The sequence below is a fragment of the Hippopotamus amphibius genome, chromosome 6, assembly GCF_030028045.1.
Source record: "Hippopotamus amphibius kiboko isolate mHipAmp2 chromosome 6, mHipAmp2.hap2, whole genome shotgun sequence".
NCBI lineage: Eukaryota > Metazoa > Chordata > Mammalia > Artiodactyla > Hippopotamidae > Hippopotamus > Hippopotamus amphibius.
In genome coordinates this window covers 170114970-170135029 of record NC_080191.1, presented here as the reverse complement: position 1 = coordinate 170135029, position 20060 = coordinate 170114970, and the positions used below count along the sequence as shown (strand labels likewise).

General features: G+C 39.6%; 2 protein-coding genes across 6 annotated transcripts in view; one reads left to right on the top strand and one right to left on the bottom strand.

The window, feature by feature from the left end:
• Positions 1–238: 238 nt before the first annotated feature.
• On the bottom strand, positions 239–7782 carry CEP19 (centrosomal protein 19). 4 transcript variants are annotated; one of them, XM_057740246.1, is made up of 4 exons: positions 7499–7782; positions 7266–7369; positions 3234–3397; positions 239–2613 (listed from the first exon to the last, which is right to left on the bottom strand). In XM_057740246.1, the coding sequence occupies exons 2-4, from the start codon at positions 7271–7273 to the stop codon at positions 2252–2254; spliced, it is 534 nt and encodes a 177-aa protein (XP_057596229.1). In that variant the 5' UTR covers positions 7274–7369; positions 7499–7782; the 3' UTR covers positions 239–2251. The 4 variants fall into 4 exon arrangements, with proteins under 4 accessions (XP_057596229.1, XP_057596230.1, XP_057596231.1 ...); XM_057740247.1 differs by having other exon boundaries at positions 3234–3433; positions 7266–7782; XM_057740248.1 differs by having other exon boundaries at positions 3234–3430; positions 7266–7782.
• A 184-nt stretch (positions 7783–7966) lies between these two features.
• PIGX (phosphatidylinositol glycan anchor biosynthesis class X) overlaps positions 7967–20060 on the top strand; it is a 35325-nt gene continuing 23231 nt past the window's right edge. The window contains exon 1 of one of the 2 annotated variants that reach the window (XM_057738850.1): positions 7967–8179. The gene's annotated coding sequence lies outside the window, so the exon portion shown is untranslated. Of the gene's footprint in view, positions 8180–11456; positions 11521–20060 lie in introns of those variants that run through there. The other variant, XM_057738848.1, reaches the window with a different exon arrangement.

The following is a 20060-nucleotide window of genomic DNA, read 5'->3' as shown; positions in this document are numbered from 1 at the left end:
GGAGTGAAAAATGCCTCTCTACATGTGACACAAAATGCAGAAGCACAGAGAAAAATATTGATCAATTGGACCTGAAAACATCTTTCTGGAAAAAATATCAAAGTCAAGAAACAGATGACAAGCTGGAAATATCTGCAACTCATATCATAAACCAAGGACCATTTTCCTTAATAAATAACTTTTTACAAATCTATAAGAAAAAAGACCAGTAACCCAATAGAAAAATGAGTGAAGGACATAACAGTTTTTATTTCATAAAAAAATGGCTTATCTCATAAAAAGTATATGAAGACAGTCTCACTCATAATAAAAGAAATACAAATTAAAACTATGAGATACCATTTTTAAATTGTAACACTGACAAAGATCAGGTTTGATAACTGTCGATGAGCACGTGGGGAAGACAGGGACTCTTACGTGTTGCTGATAGTTTAAGCTGCCACAACCTTCATGGTGTGTACTGTGCATTGGTAAAATACACTCCAACCTCATCTCATATCGCTTTTCTTTTGCTCAATCTGCATTAGCCATATTGGCCTCTTTACCCTTCCTCAAACATACCAAGCACACTCCAGCCCTGGGCCTAGGCACTTACCATTCTCCACTACCACTGAAATGCACGAATTTTTCCTTACCTCCTTCAGGCCTTTGCTCAAATGTCACCTCTTCAGTGAGGTCTTCTCTGAAGGCCCTATCAAAAACAGTGGCGCCCATACCATCATTCTCTTTTTGCCCTGTTTTTAACTCTGCGCACTTATCCTATGACATCATCCTATGAATGTCTATTGTCTCTCCTCTCCCAGCCGCCTGTCACCTTGTAAAGGCAGGACCTTGCTGTGCACGCTGCATCCCCAGACTCTAGAAGAGTGCGGGCTCAGCATGTTGCATGTGCTTATTAAGTACATTACTGAATGAATGAATGAAACTTTTTGGAGAACAATCTAGCAATATCTATTAAAGTTCAGGAATGCACATGCCCAGCAATTCCCCTCCAGGCATCATTTTTAGCTCAGCAAAATAGGGAATGTATGAGGTTATTTACTGTGAATAGTGAAAGGGGAAAACAACCTAAGGTCAACTTGTAAAATAGATCATCTACATCTATACAGTGAAACACTATGTAGTTATGGAAGGATCTCCAGTTCTGAAATTTGTTTTGCCACCTTTGACAAATATACATTTGAGACATGGCCATTTTAAGTCCTTGGTGGTATCACTGTAAGAACAATCTCTTTAATGAGGCTTTTAATGGTAGAGTAGGGATGGACAGGTAGAAAGAATGAATGACTTTCACAGTTTTAATTTAATAAGTATTAATTTCCTTACAGAAAACAGAGGATTTCTACCAATTAAATAATATTCTAATATGAAGAAAGATATATCTGCATACATATAGCCTTGTTCAACAAAGATCTTCTCTTTGGAGATACAGACTCATGAATAGGCCTAAACTGGCAGTACCTATGTTCATTTACTATGGGTAGATTTCCCATTTTATGAACAAACCTCTTATTTATGGCAAGAGGTTCAGGGTTTCAGAATGTCTTTAGTATGTATTTCCTGATACTGGGGCAGGGAGAGGGGGCAGAATTCCCCTGCTGTCCATCAAATCACCTCCACTTGCAGCTGCAAGGCTTCTGCAGGGGCACTCTTCTACTCCAGGGCTACATTCGGATAAGCCAATGCACACAGGCTAATCCCTGGGCAACCACATATGCCCTCTGACCTTATCAAACTACAATTTGCTTACTGTTCCTCAAACAAAATGTTCTAATCCCTATCTCTTTACCAATCCCCTGTAACATCTCCCTTTTTTTCCTCCCAGTTTCGCTAATCTGGAACCCTATATAAGCTTCTATCCAAATACTACCACTTCAGGGGCCAGGCAAAGTCCTCCCTGACTATTCTACCCTACAGTAACCCAGGTTCTGATCCCTCTAGCCTTCAGCAAGCATTTGGATCTAATGTTTTTGCTGCCTAATACCATTAAATTAGCTTTTCACAAGCTTTCGCTTATCTTCCAATTAGACTGTAAGCTCCTTAAAGGAAGATTCCTGCATTGTTTTTCCTATTTCCACATGCACCCACATAGCAGATGCTCTACACATCTTGGTTTTGCAAAATAACATGGTCAATCCAAGCGTGACCCAATATGTAGAGTGTTCTTTACAGATTTTTCTACAACCAATCTATGGTCTTGTATAAACAGGGATTTCCTGCTACCCGATAGTTTTCTCTTCGTGTTTCGTTATCAGGACTCATCAGCTGACTCTGTGTCCCAGCCACAGGACTGTAGATGTTCATCCTGTGGGAACTCCACTTCAATATCATACACAAAATTTGGATCATCCTTCTTCTTCTGATTTTTCTCAAAAAGTTCATCCATGATGCTCTTCCTTTTGGCAAGTTCCTTGTCATCTAGTTTGTTCAGGTCTTCCTCAGGATCAATGGTTGTTTCCCGTTGAATTTGTTCCATTGTTTCTGCCAAACTCTGCCCCCACAAGTGACCTCGTAAAAAACTGAATAACTTCTCTAGCTGCCTCAGGGATACTTGTTCCAGGTAACCCTTGTGCCGTGGATTATTCTTTAATTGTTCAGCAGCTCTGCTGCAATCTAAGAGGGAGAAACAAAACTATTATACCACACACACCACCACAGACTACTGAGGCACCACAAATTACCGAAAGCATTACCTGTCGTTATAGTCAAGTAGCTAAGTGGCTTTTGGGATTGAACTATTCTACAGAACTATTTCTTTATATCCAGCTGTGAGTGTGATGGGGGAAGGAGGGATATTTTTTTATTTCTGTAGCTTCAAATCACTTTGAGGAGATGTTAAATACTTTCAACTGGAGAAAATATCTGAGAAGAAAAAGTAGTATTACAGCTTTAGATACGAGTATTGGTACCAAGAAAATATCAAGACTGCAAATAAAAAACACAGTTGGAGGGAAGAAGGGAATTAATATTATTGAATCATGCTATCTCAATTAACCTACACTGCAGACCTGAAAGGGCGGGATTATCAATTTCCTTTTACAGAATAGGAAGTTGATGCTCACCAAGATTAAGTAATGTAGCCAAGGTTACACAGCCACCCTGACAGTCATGACTTGAACCTTGGTCTGTCCAACTCTGAAGGCCATGTCACTCCATTACATGAGACTCAAATCGTTCTTGTAAACTGACTCAGAGAATATTTAAGATAGGAGGTAAGATAAAACATAAAGTACCTGAATACTTTGAAAAGTTTCGGACTGGCATGATGCGCTGGCGATTTTTCCCTTTCATTTCATTCTCGTAGATTAAGATAATAGCTGGAGGCTGGAACCTGATTCCACATTTCTTGGCAGTGCACGTCATTCTGACATACACTTCACAGTAAATCAGAGGAAATCTGATGAAAATGTGTTAGTCACACAATGACTTCCTGCTAAAGGGGAAAAAAATTGTGTTGGATAAATCACATTCCCCTCTACTTTTCCTCCCCAGCAGATCTGGCTCTAGTCCAGTTCTGGAGATGCATGGTCGGCTCAAGCTCAGTATTTCAAGAGCTACCCTGAAAGTTCAGTTTAGCCCTGGGTTATCTGTAGCCTGTAGAATCCCTGGTTCATTGAGGGGTGTAGGTTTGTTCACACATGCAGTTCAGTTTGGATCTCTTAGAGTACTGTACTCTTAACCAAAGACTGTTTATGAACCCCTGAGTCAGCCCAAGAATAAATTTACAGGATATTTTTTGTTTACCAATTAAACAAGTATGTACGAGCACCCTCTATGTCAAGGTACTAAGAGTTTTTTAATCTTACACATTATGTCCTGAGAGGTTCACTAGACCAGACCTCTCTCTTTTGTACTTCCCCAATCATTCTACTCATTGAGTTTTTTTTAACTACTTATATAAGCACTTATCTTTCCCTTCTGTTCTATATGCTCCATAAGGGCAGGGAACATATCCACTGCTTACCACAATATTCGAGCCCAAAAACTGGACTGTAGTAGGTATTCCATTGTTTAATTCAATGTGTTAATAGAAGACACAGCACCTGTACATCCTCTAGGTGTTGACAGTTTAGAAGTCTGATCAAAAAGGCAGACCCAAGGCAGAATCAGCCTCCACATATTCAAGGCAATAAAGCTTACACAGCTTTTATTTCAACTTACTTGTCTCACTACAAGATGTTTTTTCAGGTACAAGAAACACAGTCATTTGAAAGGTTAACACTTTCCATTCCCTCTTCCCTTCCCTGCTCTCAATGCGAAATATACTTAATTATAGGGACTTCTTTAGATGTGACTATGATATTCTCAGGAAGATTTGCAAATGTCAAATAACCTAGAGGTAAAGCAGCATAGGGATGATATCTTCATAAATTCAGTTCTGTTAGAGAATCACTATAGAGACGTGGTTACTTAACACATGTTCATTGTAGAAAACTGGAATGGGAGCGGGGAAGGGGGAGGAAAGAAATATATGAAATAATCATCCTTGATTCCTTCCAGTCTTTCTAGGCATAGTTTTTTTGTTTGTTTGTGGGGGTTTTTTGCTTTGTTTTTTAGCTATAGTATATTTTTATATTATATATGATATTTCCTACCTTTTAAATTTTTTTAAATTTTATTGTAGTTGATATACAATGTTATTAATTTCTGCTGTACAGCAAAGTGATTCAGTTATAAATATTAATATATATATTCTTTTCCATTATGGTTATCACAGGATATTGAATATATTTCCATGTGCTATACAGTAGGACCTTGTTTATCCATTCCATATATGATAGTTTGCATCCGCTAATCCCAAACTCCCAATCCATCCCTTCCCCGTGCCCCCTCCCCATTGGCAACCACAAGCCCATTCCCTATGTCTCAGTCTGTTTCTGTTCTGTAGGTAAGCTAATTTGTGTCATATGTTAGATTACACATATCAGTGATTTCACACAGTATTTGTCTTTCTCTTTCTGATTTACTTCACTTAGTAAGATACTCTCTAGGTCCATCCATGTTGCTGCAAACGGCATTATTTCATTCTTTCTAAAGTCCTGACTTTTAAATTTAACAACCTATGTAATTTTGTCATTAAATGTCTTTCTAAAATGCAAACTTTTATGACTGCGAATGTTTTGCCCTATGGATATAACATAATCTATACTATTCACCCTTTACTGTTGGACATGAGAATTTTTACTCTTAGAAAATGGATATTGGGTTGGCCAAAAAGTTTGTTCTTTTTTTCCCTGTAGGATGGCTTAGTTGTCTTTAATTTCATTCGAAACAATTTTGCTAGATTGTGTTGTGACAGCTGTCATATCAGTGTGCATTTAAGAAAAACTTATCAAAAGTGGTGAATTTCTGTGTAGCCATTTTAACATTGAGGATGAATAAAAAGCAACTTTTTAGCATATTATACTTTATTATTTCAAGAAAGGTACAAACACAATGGAAATGCAAAAAAAAATTTGTATAGTATATGGAGAAGTGCTGTGACTGATCAAATGTGTCAAAAGTGGTGTGTGGGGCTTCCTAGGTGGCACAGTGGTTAAGAATCCGCCTGCCAATGCAGAGGTCACAGGTTTGATCCCAGCTCCAGGAAGATCCCACATGCCGCGGAGCAACTAAGCCCGTGTGCCAAAAAAAAAAAAAAAAAAAAAGTGGTGTGTGAAGTTTTGTGCTGGAGATTTCTCGCTGGATGATGCTGCACAGTCAAGGAGACCAGCTGAAGTTGACAGCGATCAAATCGAGACATTCACTGAGAACAATCAACATTATACCACGTGGGAGATAGCCGACGTACTCAAAATATCCAAATCAAGTGCTGAAAATCATTTGCACCAGCTTGATTATGTCAATCGCTTTGATGTTTGATTTCCACATAAGTTAAACGAAAAAAACCTTCTTGATGATATTTCTGTATGCAATTCTCTACTGAAACGTAATGAAAACATTCCTTTTTAAAAATAAAGTTTGACAGGTGATGAAAAGTGGATACGATACAATAATGTGGAATGAAAGAGATCGTGGAGCAAGCAAAATGTATCACGACCAACCATGCCAAAGGCCGATCTTCACCCAAAGAATGTGATGATGTGTATATGGTGGGATTGGAAGGGAGTACTCTGTCACTAGCACCTCCTGGAAAACTAAATGATTAATTCCAACAAGTACTGCTCCTAATTACATCAACTGAAAGCAGCACTTGACGAAAAGCGTCCAGAATTAGTCAACAGAAAATGCATAATCTTCCATCAGGATAACGCAAGACTGCAGGTTTCTTTGATGACCAGGCAAAAACTTGCAGCTTGGCTGGGAAATTCTGGTTCATCTGCCATATTCACCAGATGTTGTGCCTTTGCATTTCCATTTATTTTGGTCTTTACAAAATTTTCTTAATGGAAAAAATTTCAATTCCCTGGAAGACTGTAAAGGCACCCGGAACAGTTCTTTGCTCGAAAAGATAAAAAGTTTTGGAAAGATGGTGTTATGAAGTTGCCTGAAAAATGGCAGAAGGTAGTGGAACAAAATGGTGAATACATTGTTCAATAAAGTTCTTGGTAAAAATGAAAAATGTGGGACTTCCCTGGTGGTCAGTGGGTAAGACTCTACACTCCCAATGCAGAGGGCCTGGGTTTGATCCCTGATTGGGGAACTAGATCCTGCACTCATGATGCAACTAGAAGTCCTCATGCTGCAACTAAGAAGCCCACATGCCTCAACAAAGAGCCCGTGTGCTGCAACTAAGACCCGGTGCAACTGAAATAAATAAATAAAATAAATAAATAAATAAAAATTTTTAAAAAAGAAAAACGTGTCTTTTATCTTTACTTAAAAACCGAAGGAACTTTTTGGCCAACCCAATATATAAAGAACTGCGTTATCAAATTATTGTGCTCTGCCTCTGATCTGATGCAATGATCCCACCCCACCGCTTCTTTCTTCCTTTTTCTTCTTCTTTTAAAAAACAACTATTAAAATTTGTTAGTTAACTTTCTAGAAGATCCTACTGAGCACAATATAAATACCACACACGAGCAAATGACTGTATTAATAAATGAAGTACGCAACTGATGCTCAATAATGTAGTTTTATGACTACATTCCTTTCTTTCTTTTTAAAGTTAAACTTTTATTTGTACTGAAGTAACGTTGGTATTCTGTTTAACACGTAACATAATTCTATGAGGCTTACAACATGTAACTGTTGTCCTCTCTTCTTCCCCTCTCCACAGGTGACCAGTTTCAATTCTTTTAAACGTTTCCTCCAAAATTTACCTCCACATTTCTTAAGACCATGCTTGTACTGCTGTCAGTTTCAGGTCGCATCTTCCGACATCTTTCTTCTTTAACGCATCCATCCGTTTACCCAGCTCTTCCCCCTAGACGTGAACACTCTCCTCAGGGACCCGGGACCTGCGTGATCTGCGACGCCGCACCTAAGGTGTGCGGGCTCAGCCACCAGACAGACGACGCCTTCCCTACCCGCGAGCCACCAGGGCGAGACTCACTCTCACCCACGGAGAGGGACGCAAAACGCATCTCCGGCAGCTCAACGTCCGAAAGCTCCGGGAGGGGCTGTTCCACCGACCGCAGCGCGCCCGGGAGCGCTTGACTTCGAGGCCAGGCGGAGCCCGGCGCTGCGGAAAGAGGGGACCGCCGCAGCTGCGCAGGCGCGATCGCGGGCTGAATTCCCCCCCGGCACACACCCGGTAGCGGGGCTGGGAGCCGGGAGCTGGGCTGGGCGGTTCCCCGCACAACGTGGAGGTCTCCGCGTCAGGCAGCAGCCCGGGCGCACGCCACGGCGCATGCGCCGCCCCTAGCTCCACCCCCGCCCGGGAGTGCGAGGGGCGGGGCGGGGCGGGGCGGCGCGGGGGCCTCCCGCCAAGCCGGAGCGTTCGGGGGCGGGGCTGCGGGGACCCGGGGGACGGCCGGACCGCGTGCGCGTGCGCAGCGCGCCTTCCGCCTCGGCCCCTCCCTCCGCGGCGGCGCCCCGTGGCCGCGCTGGGAGGCGTGCGCAGGTGCCTCCGCCCGCGTTTTGTCCGCGCGCGCTCTCCGGGGGCGCGCGTTCTCCGGCGTCCTGGCTGCCCCGGCCGTGGCCGTCAGGGCGGTGGCCTGGCTGCTCCTCTGGGAGGCGGCTGGGCTGCCCCGCTCGCCCGCCGCAGCCGTCAGCCCCGCGCCGCCCGGCGCCGGTAAGGGGCGGGCGGGGTTCAGGGCCGAGGGGGGCGCGCCGGGCTCGCGGCTCCGCGCTCCGCACGGGCTCTGCCGGGGACCCCGGAGCCGCGGGGCGGGCTGCGGGAGGTTCAACGCGGGCGCCGCGAGCGTCCCCCCGGCCGCGGCCGCGCGGGGCTCTCCGCAGAGTCGGCGTGGCCTGTCTGAGGAGGGGCTGGCCGCGCCGTGACGGCCGCTCTGTGAAGCGCAGCCGTGAGGCGCCCTGGGGTGCTCGGGGGTGCGCGACACCGATCGCTGCGCGGCCGGGAAGGCCCGGGAGCGCTGGCAGGTGTGAGCGCCCCGGTCCGGGGGACGCAGACTCGGGGCGCGTGCAAAGGGACGACGACTCGTTTCGTTTTACAGACGTTTTTGGTGACAGACTGGATTCGGCTGGGGTTTCCTTATGACTCCGGGCCGCGCAAGCGAGTTGATTCTCTTCTTTGGCCTGAGTCTGTGGGCCGGAGTGCGGTGCCAGGTGCTGTGGGTCCAGCCCGCACGCAGCGTGCCGTGTAGTGGGGGCCGTGGCTCCGGGCGGCAGTCACTGCAGTACGGTGATGACGTCTGACAGGGGAAGCGAAGTCAGTGCATCCAGGCGAATTTCCCCATCTTTAGAACGAGGATTCGAGACCAGTATCTGTCAGTCAGTGCAGTTCTCCTTTTGTGTGTTTACATATTAGGTTCCCAGATGTATTTGAAGAAAGGATTATTAGGCCAAAAAAAGAATTTGTAAACAACTGGACTTCTTGATATCTAAAGACTGCCAGCACTGACATTTTGTGATTAAAAGGGAGTCAATTTCCAGAGCCAGTTCAGGCCACAATAACCAAGTAAAGTAATATTGAAGAGGAAGAATCTTCAGGGTGAATTCAGATGCAACAAATTCATGTTGAAAATGGTATCTTTGCCTTAAAAATCGTAAATAATCTAGTATTTGCCATAGTATTTGTAAGTTAGCTTTTCCGCTATCCCAAATTTACTGTTTTCTAGTGTATATCCCGATAGAATTTATGCCTATTAATCTGATCTTTTTCTTTTCTTCCTGTCTTTTTTTTTTTTTTAAACTTGGCTGCGTTGGGTCTTCGTTGTGGCATGCGGGATCTTTCCGTGCTGTGTGCGGGCTTCTCTCTAGTTGTGGAGCACAGGCTCTAGAGGGTTCAGTAGTTGCAGCTCGCAGGCTTATTTGCCCCACTGCATGTGGGATCTTAGTTCCCCCACCAGGGATCGAACTTGTGTCCCCTTCATTGGAAGGTGGATTCTTAACCATTGGACCACCAGAGACGTCCCCCTGACCTTTTATCTAATTTAATTTATAGGCAGATATAAACCCTTACCCCCACCTCTATTAAAAGTAAGTATTGAAGAAATATCTGGATTTATACAGGAGATATTCTGTACGTTATTTGTTTGGGAAAAGATGATATATGCTTCTCCAAAACAATTAAGGATTTCTTTAAATAGCTAGGAGAGTGGAACTACCTTAGGCTTTAAAAGTTGGGCAAATCTTGCTTCTGATCAATTACTTACCTAGTTGTATGACCTAGACAGTAACTGTTTATAAGTCAGAGTTTCCTCCTGCACAAATGACAGTAATTTTGCCTGCCTATTTTGCTAGATTATGAAAGTTAAAGTACATGTGAAAGCCCTAAGTAGAGAATCTGTCATATGGTATTATTTAATAAATGTTGTCTTTCATACTTTTTCCTTCTCTCCGTAGTATGTTTCCAGTGTTTCCATCTCCACGTCATTTTTTTTTTTTTTGGATCTTCTCAGAAATACATGTAACGGACTTAGCAACATATAATAATGTATGGCTTTTCTGTATGTTTGTTTTAATATTCTTCCCACACACTTCTAGCTTTTGAAAATGGAGTAAAATTCCATAGCAAGGTGCCTGGGCAGAGTTGGTGATCATTAGTAGCTGAATTTTTAATTTTATGAGGCTGACACTGAGTAGCAGTTTTAATGTCTGAATTCTGCCTGGAGTCACTATAGTGAGATTATATTATTATTCTGAGTTTATAAAGGAACACTTTGAACCTTTCAAAAGCCTCCATTTTTTGTTTTTTCTTTAAACCCATTCACCATCTCCACAAGGCATAAATGTACCATCTTCTCAGTTTTTTCTATGTGTGAATAGTAGAATATAGAAGTTGCCAGTTTGTATCTGATACTCAGTTTCAGTGAGCTAGGATTAAAATTGAGCTTTCCGGGTTCTTTGGCCATTCTGTTCTTTTTGGTGTCCTAGGATCATCTGAATAAAGTAATATAAATAACAAACACTTATATGGAATGCTTGCTATGTGGTTGGCCCTGTTGTAAGTGCTTCTATGTGTATTAAATTCTCCTGACAGCTAGCACAGAGAGAAACTGTGTGACCCAAAGTCACACAGCTAAGAAACATGTACCATAATGTTTATTGCAGCACTATTTACAATAGCCAGGACATGGAAACACCCTAAATGCCCGTCAGCAAATGAATGGATAAAGAAGATGTGGCATATATATACAATGGAATATTACTCAGCTATAAAAAGGGATGAGATGGAGCTATATGTAATGAGGTGGATAGACCTAGAGTCTGTCATACAGAGTGAAGTAGGTCAGAAAGAGGAAGACAAATATTGTATGCTAACTCACATATACGGAATCTAAAAATGGTACTGATGAACTCAGTGACAAGACCAAGAACAAGGACACAGATGCAGAGAATGGACTGGAGAACTCGAGGTTTGGGGGGGCGGGGGGTAAAGGGGAAGCTGAGACGAAGTGAGAGAGTAGCACAGACATATATATACTACCAACTGTAAAATAGATAGCCAGTGGGAAGTTGCTGTATAACAAAGGGAGTTCAACTCTTAGAGGACTGGGACGGGGAGGGTGGGGGGGAGTCAAGGGAGGGAGGGAATATGGGGATATGTGTATAAAAACAGATGATTGAACTTGGTGTACCCCCCCCAAAATAAATAAAATTTAAAACAAACAAACAAAAAACAAAGTCACACAGCTGTTAAGTGACAGACGGGGGTTTGAAACTAGCCAATTTGACTCCAAAGTCAAGGATTTTAATCCCTGTGCTACACTGGAAATAGATTTATATGTAGCTCAAATTGCTTAAGTTTAAAAAATTTTTGTTTTGTTTTTAGGTTGGTTAGATTTTCCAGGCAGTTAAGGCCTATTCAAATAATTATTTTCTAATTATTTAAATATTCTTTCATTGAGTGCTTATTTTGTTTTAAAAAAATCTTTTCATTCTTATAGGCATAAGGGCTGCTTGTTCTGAAATTATTTTGAGGCAAGAAGTTTTGAAAGATGGTTTCCACAGGTAAGTTGCCCATTGGCTTATACTTACATCAAAATAGTTTCATGTAATTTAAAACAAAAAATCAATAGTTGAAAAATGGATAAACTGAAAAAAATCATTTACCTTCCTAAAGTTTTAAGTGACAGATATGTGGTTCTTAGTTTGAAATAATGATTAAAATAACAGTGGAGAAGAGAAGGAGAAAACAAATGTTTATTATTTACCATACATACCTGTTATATATACTTATATAGCCAGAAGCTGTATACACAGTATTCCATTTAATCTTCCCAATGGTTGTAAGATAGATGATACCTTTCTTATATTTCAGATGAAGAAACTAGGGCTCAGGGAATTTAAATAATTTGGTAGAGGTTAGGGTGGTAGAGTTCTGATTCAAATTTAGGATTATCACTCCAAAGCCACACTCTCAAGCATTAATGTTACACCACCCTAAATCACTATTTCTTTTTTTTTTTAAGAAGTTTTATTGAGATACAGTTAACAGACAATAAACAGCATATATTTAGAGTGTACAATTTGGTATCCCAGTCTCCCAATTCATCCCCCCCAACCCTCCCCGCTTTCCCCACTTGGTGTCCATGTGTTTGTTCTCTACACTTGTGTCTCTATTTCTGCCTTGCATTTCTTCTTTCCTAGATGTTAGCACTTGCATTATGTATTGAGGTGCTCCTGTATTGGGTGCATATATATTTATAATTGTTATCTCCTCTTCTTCGATTGATGCCTTGATCTTTATGTAATGTCCTTTCTTGTCTCTTGTAACATTTTTTATTTTAAAGTCTATTTTATCTGATATGAGTATTGCTACTCCAGCTTTCTTTTGATTTTCATTTGCATGGAATATCTTTTTCCATCCCCTCACTTTCAGTCTGCATGTGTCCCTAGGTCTAAAGTGGGTCTCTTGTAGACAGCATATATATGGGTCTTGTTTTTGTATCCATTCAGCCAGTCTGTGTCTTTTGGTTGGTGCATTTAGTCCATTTACGTTCAAGGTAATTATCGATATGTATGTTCCTATTACCATTTTCTTAATTGTTTTGTTTTGGTTTTTGTAGGTCCTTTTCTTCTCTTAGATTTCTCGCTTAGAGAAGTTCCTGTGGCATTTGTTGTAGGGCTGGTTTGGCTAAATCACTGTTTCTAATTTGCAAGACTTGCTTCCAAAGACCAAACAATTTCCGAAAAGAAACTATCCTCAAAAATGAATATTTAATAGCCAGTATTGAAGATATTTAAAAGACTGGTGAAAAGTTGTGGAAACTGTTCCATAAGAAATTCCCAAACTTTAAAGCTTCTCAAGGTGGTCACTTTGAAATTATTCTCAGATATTTGATTTATAAATTCTGATACATTTTTTAAATCCCTTTATTTTATAAGTCACCTTAAACTAAAGCAACTCAGTCCCCTGCTCTTCAATGTTAGCCTACATGTGAATGGCTAGGAGGTATAGTAGGAAGAACTTGGTTTTTCTGTTTGTTTGTTTTTAATTCAGATAAATTTGGGCTCAAAATGTAGCTCTATTATTTAGTATCTGTGTGGCCTTAGTCAAGTTGCTGAGGTCATAGCTACCTTAGTGATAAGTCTTGATGGTGATAGTATTTCCTTGTTGGGGTTGTGAGGGTTAGATCAGAGAATATATGGAAAACTCCTTAATGTAGTGCTTGTCACATAGCACATACCCAGGAAATGTTAGCTATTATTATTAATAGCGAGAGAGGTGCCCAATCTTGGCAATACAGTTTCACAGAGGAGATGTGACTACAAAGTATAAAACTGATTTTAGGAGGGAAGTCACTTCTGAAAGGAGTTTTTGACAGAGTTCCAGACACATTTTAAGCAATATCAGGGTAATTATGCCAATTATATAGCTTCTCTCTTTAACATAATCAGAATGTATTTTCAAGAGGAATGGGAGATAACTGATTGTAGTGAGGAAGAAAGAAGAACCGGAAGACACGATCATGACAACACAAGTCGCTGTCCAGTTCTAAGTACTGGGGGCACAAAGCAGGATATAAAACCAACGATGAAGAGTGACAGAACCCACAAGAATAGCTTCAGAAACTAGAAATCTCAGCGTTTTTTGAGACCTTCAGAAAATGCCAACAATCGTTTTTTAAAAAAGGCTTTTTAGTTACATTTAGAGCAGGTATAGTCTTGCTGAGAGGATAGATGAGGAAATATTAACATATCATAGAAAATAGAATTTGTTAGCCCCTCTTATTTCTGTCTTCTTGGTCAAGAAGCATTAATCTCACCCTGGAAAGGGCCAAGCAGTTATTGTTAGTAGGAAACTGAAGTGTAGAAAATGTAAGGGAATTAAACAAAAGGGCCTTAATGAATATTAATGAGTTTAGAGTCTCCCCTCTCTGATGAATTATATCTCATTGCAGTAGGAGAACTTGCTTAAACCATTGCTAAACTTCTGTTTTTAATCTTTGGATAATCTGGAAGTTAGCTAGTTATTGTAGATTCTGGGCAAAATTCCAGGCCAGATTACTAAAATGATGGTTTGTGAACACAGATTAGAAATTGTTGGTCTCTGGGGACTAGTATGAATAATTTATTACAAGCTTATTTCTTTTATAGAGTTACTGGATAGGCGGATCAGAGGAATGCTATAGCTATAGTATATCTGATTTTCTGCAAGTCTTTTTTTTTTATTTTTTTTTATTTTTTATTTTTTTATTATTATTTTTTTGGGGGTACACCAAGTTCAATCGTCTGTTTTTATACACATATCCCCGTATTCCCTCCCTTCCTTGACTCCCCCCCCTCAAGTCCCCCTCACCCTCCCTGCCCCAGTCCTCTAAGGCATCTCCATCCTCGAGTTGGACTCCCTTTGTTATACAACAACTTCCCACTGACTATCTGTTTTACAGTTGGTAGTATATATATGTCTGTGCTACTCTCTCACTTCGTCTCAGTTTCCCCTTCACCCCCGCCCCCTCCCATACCTCAAGTTCTCCAGTCCATTCTCTGTATCTGCGTCCTTGTTCTTGTCACTGAGTTCATCAGTACCATTTTTAGATTCCGTATATGTGAGTTAGCATACTATATTTGTCCTTCTCTTTCTGACTTACTTCACTCTGTATGACAGATTGTAGTTCTATCCACCTCATTACATATAGCTCCATCTCATCCCTTTTTATAGCTGAGTAATATTCCATTGTGTATATATGCCACATCTTCTTTAACCATTCATTTGTTGATGGGCATTTAGGTTGCTTCCATGTCCTGGCTATTGTAAATAGTGCTGCAATAAACATTATGGTACAAGTTTCTTTTGGGATTATGGTTTTCTTTGGGTATATGCCCAGGAGTGGGATTACTGGATCATATGGTAGTTCTATTTGTAGTTTTTTAAGGAACCTCCAAATTGTTTTCCATAGTGGCTGTACCAACTTACATTCCCACCAACAGTGCAGGAGAGTTCCCTTTTCTCCACACCCTCTCCAACATTTGTTGTTTCCAGATTTTGTGATGATGGCCATTCTGATCGGTGTGAGGTGATACCTCATTGTGGCTTTGACTTGCATTTCTCTGATGATGAGTGATGTTGAGCATCTTTTCATGTGTTTGTTGGCCATCTGTATGTCTTCTTTGGAGAAATATCTATTTAGGTCTTCTGCCCATTTGTGGATTGGGTTATTTGCTTTTTTGGTATTAAGCTGCATGAGCTGCTTGTATATTTTGGAGGTTAATCCTTTGTCCGTTGTTTCATAGGCAATTATTTTTTCCCATTCTGAGGGTTGCCTTTTAGTCTTGTTTATGGTTTCTTTCGCTGTGCAAAAGCTTTTAAGTTTCATGAGGTCCCATTTGTTTATTCTTGATTTTATGTCCATGATTCTAGGAGGTGGGTCAAAAAGGATCTTGCTTTGATGTATGTCATAGAGTGTTCTGCCTATGTTTCCCTCTAGGAGTTTTATAGTGTCTGGCCTTACATGTAGGTCTTTAATCCATTTGGAGTTTATTTTTGTGTATGGTTTAGGAAGTGTTCTAATTTCATTCTTTTGCATGTTGCTGTCCAATTTTCCCAGCACCACTTATTGAAGAGGCTTTTTTCCATTGTATACTCGTGCCTCCTTTGTCAAAGATAAGGTGCCCATATGTGTTTGGGCTTACTTCTGAGTTCTCTATTCTATTCCATTGATCATCCTTTCTATTTTTGTGCCAGTACCATACTGTCTTGATCACTATGGCCTTGTAGTATAGTTTGAAGTCCAGAAGCCTGATTCCACCAACTCCATTTTTCCTTCTCAAGATTGCTTTGGCTCTTCGGGATCTTTTGCGTTTCCATACAAATCGTAGGATTTCTTGCTCTAGTTCTGTGAAAAATGCCATTGGTAATTTGATCGGGATTGCATTGAATCTGTAAATTGCTTTGGGTAGTACAGTCATTTTCACGATGTTGATTCTTCCAATCCAGGAACATGGTATGTCCCTCCATCTGTTTGTGTAATCTTTGATTTCTTTCATCAGTGTCTTAAAGTTTTCTACATACAGATCTTTTGCCTCCTTAGGCAGGTTTATTCCTAGGTATTTTATTCTTTTGGTTGCAATGGTGAATGGGAGAGTTTCCTTAATTTCTCTTTCTGCTCTTCCGTTGTTAGTGTATAGAAATGCAAGAGATTTCTGTGCATTAATTTTGTATCCTGCTACTTTACTAAACTCATCAATTAGTGCTAGCAGTTTTCTGGTAGAGTCTTTAGGGTTTTCTATATATAATATCATGTCATCTGCAAAGAGTGACAATTTTACTTCTTCTTTTCCAATTTGGATTCCTTTTATTTCTTTTTCTTCTCTGATTGCTGTGGCTAAAACTTCCAAAACTATGTTGAATAATAGTGGTGAGAGTGGACACCCTTGTCTTGTTCCTGTTCTTAGAGGGAATTCTTCCAGTTTTTCCCCATTGAGAACGATGTTGGCTTTTGGTTTTTCATATATGGCTTTTATTATGTTGAGGTAATTTCCTTCTATGCCTATTTTCTGGAGAGCTTTTATCATAAATGGATGTTGAACTTTGTCAAAAGCTTTTTCTGCATCTATTGAAGGATAAAAACCATATGATCATTTCAATAGATGCAGAAAAAGCTTCTGCAAGTCTTTTGATAAAATTTACGTGTTATGTTTATGAAAAAGATGAAGAACCTGAACTGGAAGGTAATACAGTGAATAACTTCATAAAGATTAACAAATATATCCAACATGTTTTGGTTAATTGATTGACCATCATCTTGGAGGGAAGTCCTGAAGAGTCTCTTTTTAAATATATATGTTTTTTCTGATGATAAGATATTACATGTTCATAAATACATATATAGTATCCAGAAGAAAAGAGATGATAGACATATTCTACTTTAGAATGTATTTAGAAGAACGAAAGCAAAAAATATATATATAGATAGCTGCTCTTGATATTTTATAGAGGCAGAATTAAATGGTGGCTAACAATTTGGGCTCTAGATTATAACTACTGGAGTTTGAATCTTGGCTTTTGGCTGAGTTGTTTAGTCTCTCTGTGCTTTGCTTTCTTTTCTTTCTTTCTTTTTTCAAAAAAGGGAATATTTTCATTTACTTACATGTATGTATACAACTTTTGTATTTAATTGATTTTTATATTCTGTGATTAGCTTTTATGTCACTAGAAATGATATTTAGGAGCAAAAATAGAATATAACAATGCCATAAATACTATTCAGAATTCTTTCAGTGAATTCAAATCATTAGGAAAATAAACTGCTATATGTAAAATTAACTCAGACTACTTTAAAGAATGAAAGCAAAAAATATATAGAGAGATAGCTGCTCTTAATATTTAATTCTTGGAATTTCTGCTGTGTTCCTAGAGCAATAACTTCATATAAATTTCTTGATTGAGAACCAGAAACTAGTATCATACATAAAGCCTGAAAATATTTCCCCATACTTTTTGTGTTAGAGATGACAGTTTTTCTATGAAGAGAGTAACATGGGTATTTTACTCTAGTGCTTTGTTTTCTTACAGGTTAAATAGGAATTATAATAGTACTATTTCATAGCATTTTTTAAAAAAATAAACTTCATTGACTTTGGCAGTTATATACACCCATGTAACCATCACCCCAGTCAAAATGTAGAACATTTTCATTATCTCCAAAAATACTCACGTGCTACTTGCAGTTATTCTCCCTCACCCATACCCACATTCAGCCAACCACTGACCTACTTTCTGTCACTAGATAGATTTTCTAGAATTTTACATAAATGAAGTCATACAATACATTCTGATACCTGGCTTCTTTCACTCAGCATTATGTCAGTGAGAGTTAACCGTGTTCTGCATGGCAGTAATTTGTTCTTTCTGCTGCAGAGTACTGAAATCTGTTTATTCATTCACATATCTATGGCATTGGAGTCGTTTCTAGTTTTGGGCTACGATAAGTAAAGCTATAATGAGCATTTGCTTACAAAGCTTGGTGTGGACATGTTTTCATAAATTTTGGGTAAATATTGATGAATAGAATCGATAGATAAGTGTTGAACTCTTTAAGAAACTGCCAAACTATTTTGCAAAGTGGTTGTACTGTTTTACATTCCCATTAGCAATGTAGAGAGTTCTGTTTCTGCCACATCCTTGTCAACACATGATGTGGTCAGTCTTTTTAATTTTGGACATTCTGGTGGATGTGTAGTGGTACACAAAGAGATACATGTGTATCTCATTGTAGTTTTAATTTGTGTTTCCCTGATGACTAATGATATTGAGCATCTTTTCATGTGCTTATTGTCCACTAGTATATCTTCCTTTGTGAAGTGTTTTAGTCCTTTTTTTTGTTTGTTTGAAGTATAGCTGATTTACAGTGGTGTGTTAATTTCTCCTGTACAGCAAAGTGATTTGGTTATACATATATATACATTCTTTTTTATGTTCTTTTCCATTATGGTTTATCTCAGGATATTGAATATAGCTCCCTGTGCTATACAGTAGGACCTTGTTGTTTATCCATTCTATATGTAATCATTTGCATCTGCTAACCCCAAACTCCCAGGCTATCCATCCCCTTCCTCTCTCCCCTTGGCATCCACAAGTCTGTTCTCTATGTCTGTGAGGCTGTTTCTGTTTCATATATAGGTTCATTTGTGTCATATTTTAGATTCCACATGTATAAGTGATAGCATATGGTATTTGTCTTCCTCCTTCTGACTTGTGAAGTGTCTTAGTCTCTGTCCATTTTTCAGTTGGGGTTGATTGTTATTTTAATATCGAGTTTTAAGAATTCTAATTTTAATGGAGTATGGTTTATCAGATTTTTTCTTTTGTGGTTCATGGTTTTTTGTGTCCTGTGTAAGAAATCCATGCCTATTCCAAGATCATGGAAACTTTCTTTTAGAAGTGTTATATGGGATATGATCCATTTTGAATTAACTTTTGTGTATACTATTAGGTAAGGGTTGAGGTTAATTTTCCATGTGGCTATCCAGTTGATCCAGCATCATTTGGTGAAAGGACTATTCTTTCCTCATCAAATTACCTTGACACATTTGTTGAAAATTAATTACCTTATGGGCTTTCTAAGTGGCACAGTGGTTAAGAATCCACCTGCCAATGCAGGGGACACGGGTTCAATCCCTGCTCCAGGAAGATCCCACATGCTGCGGAGCAACTAAGCCCGTGCGCCACAACTATTGAGCCTGCGCTTTAGAGCCCGTGAGCCACAACTATTGAGCCCATGTGCCGCAACTACTGAAGCCCATGCACCTAGAGCCCGTGCTCCACAACAAGAGAAGCCACGGCAATGAGGAGCCCGCGCACCACAACGAAGAGTAGCCCCCACTCACCGCAACTAAAAGAAAGCCCGCGCACAGCAAAAAGACCAAACACAGCCAATAAAATAAATAAATAAATAAATTAAAGAAAAAAAAAGAAAATTAATTACTTTATATGTGAGGATCTATTTGTGTACTGTATTCACGCTATGGTGCATAGGCCAAATTCTGCTCATTTTGTACCACCGTTGAGCTAAAAATGATTTTTATACTTTTAAAGGTTGTTAAAAAAAAAAGGCAAAGAAAAATATTCGACAGAAACCTTATGTGGCTCATAAAGCCTACATTAGTTTACTCTTAGGACCCCTGAGGTGTATGTCCATCCATATGTCAGTAATGTACTGTCTTGATAACTGTAGCTTGATGCTACATCTTCAAATCAGGAGGTCTGAGTCCTTCACCTTTTTTCCCAAAGTTGTTCTGGTTATTCTAGACCCTTTGCATTTTCATATAACTTTTCAAATCAACTTGTAGATTTCTTCAAAAAAAGCTTCATAAAATTTTGATTGGGATTCTGTTGAAACTCTAGATCAATTTGTACAGAACTGTGTTAACATTAATGAATGTTCAGTGCATGAATGCAATGTCCATTTATTTAGCTTTTATCAGTTTATCTTAACAATGTTATAACTTTCAGAGTACAGATATTGCATGTGTTTTGTTAAATTAACCCTTAAGCATTGTCTTTTTGGAATATTACTGGATTTGATTTGCTAATTCCTTGTTAAGGA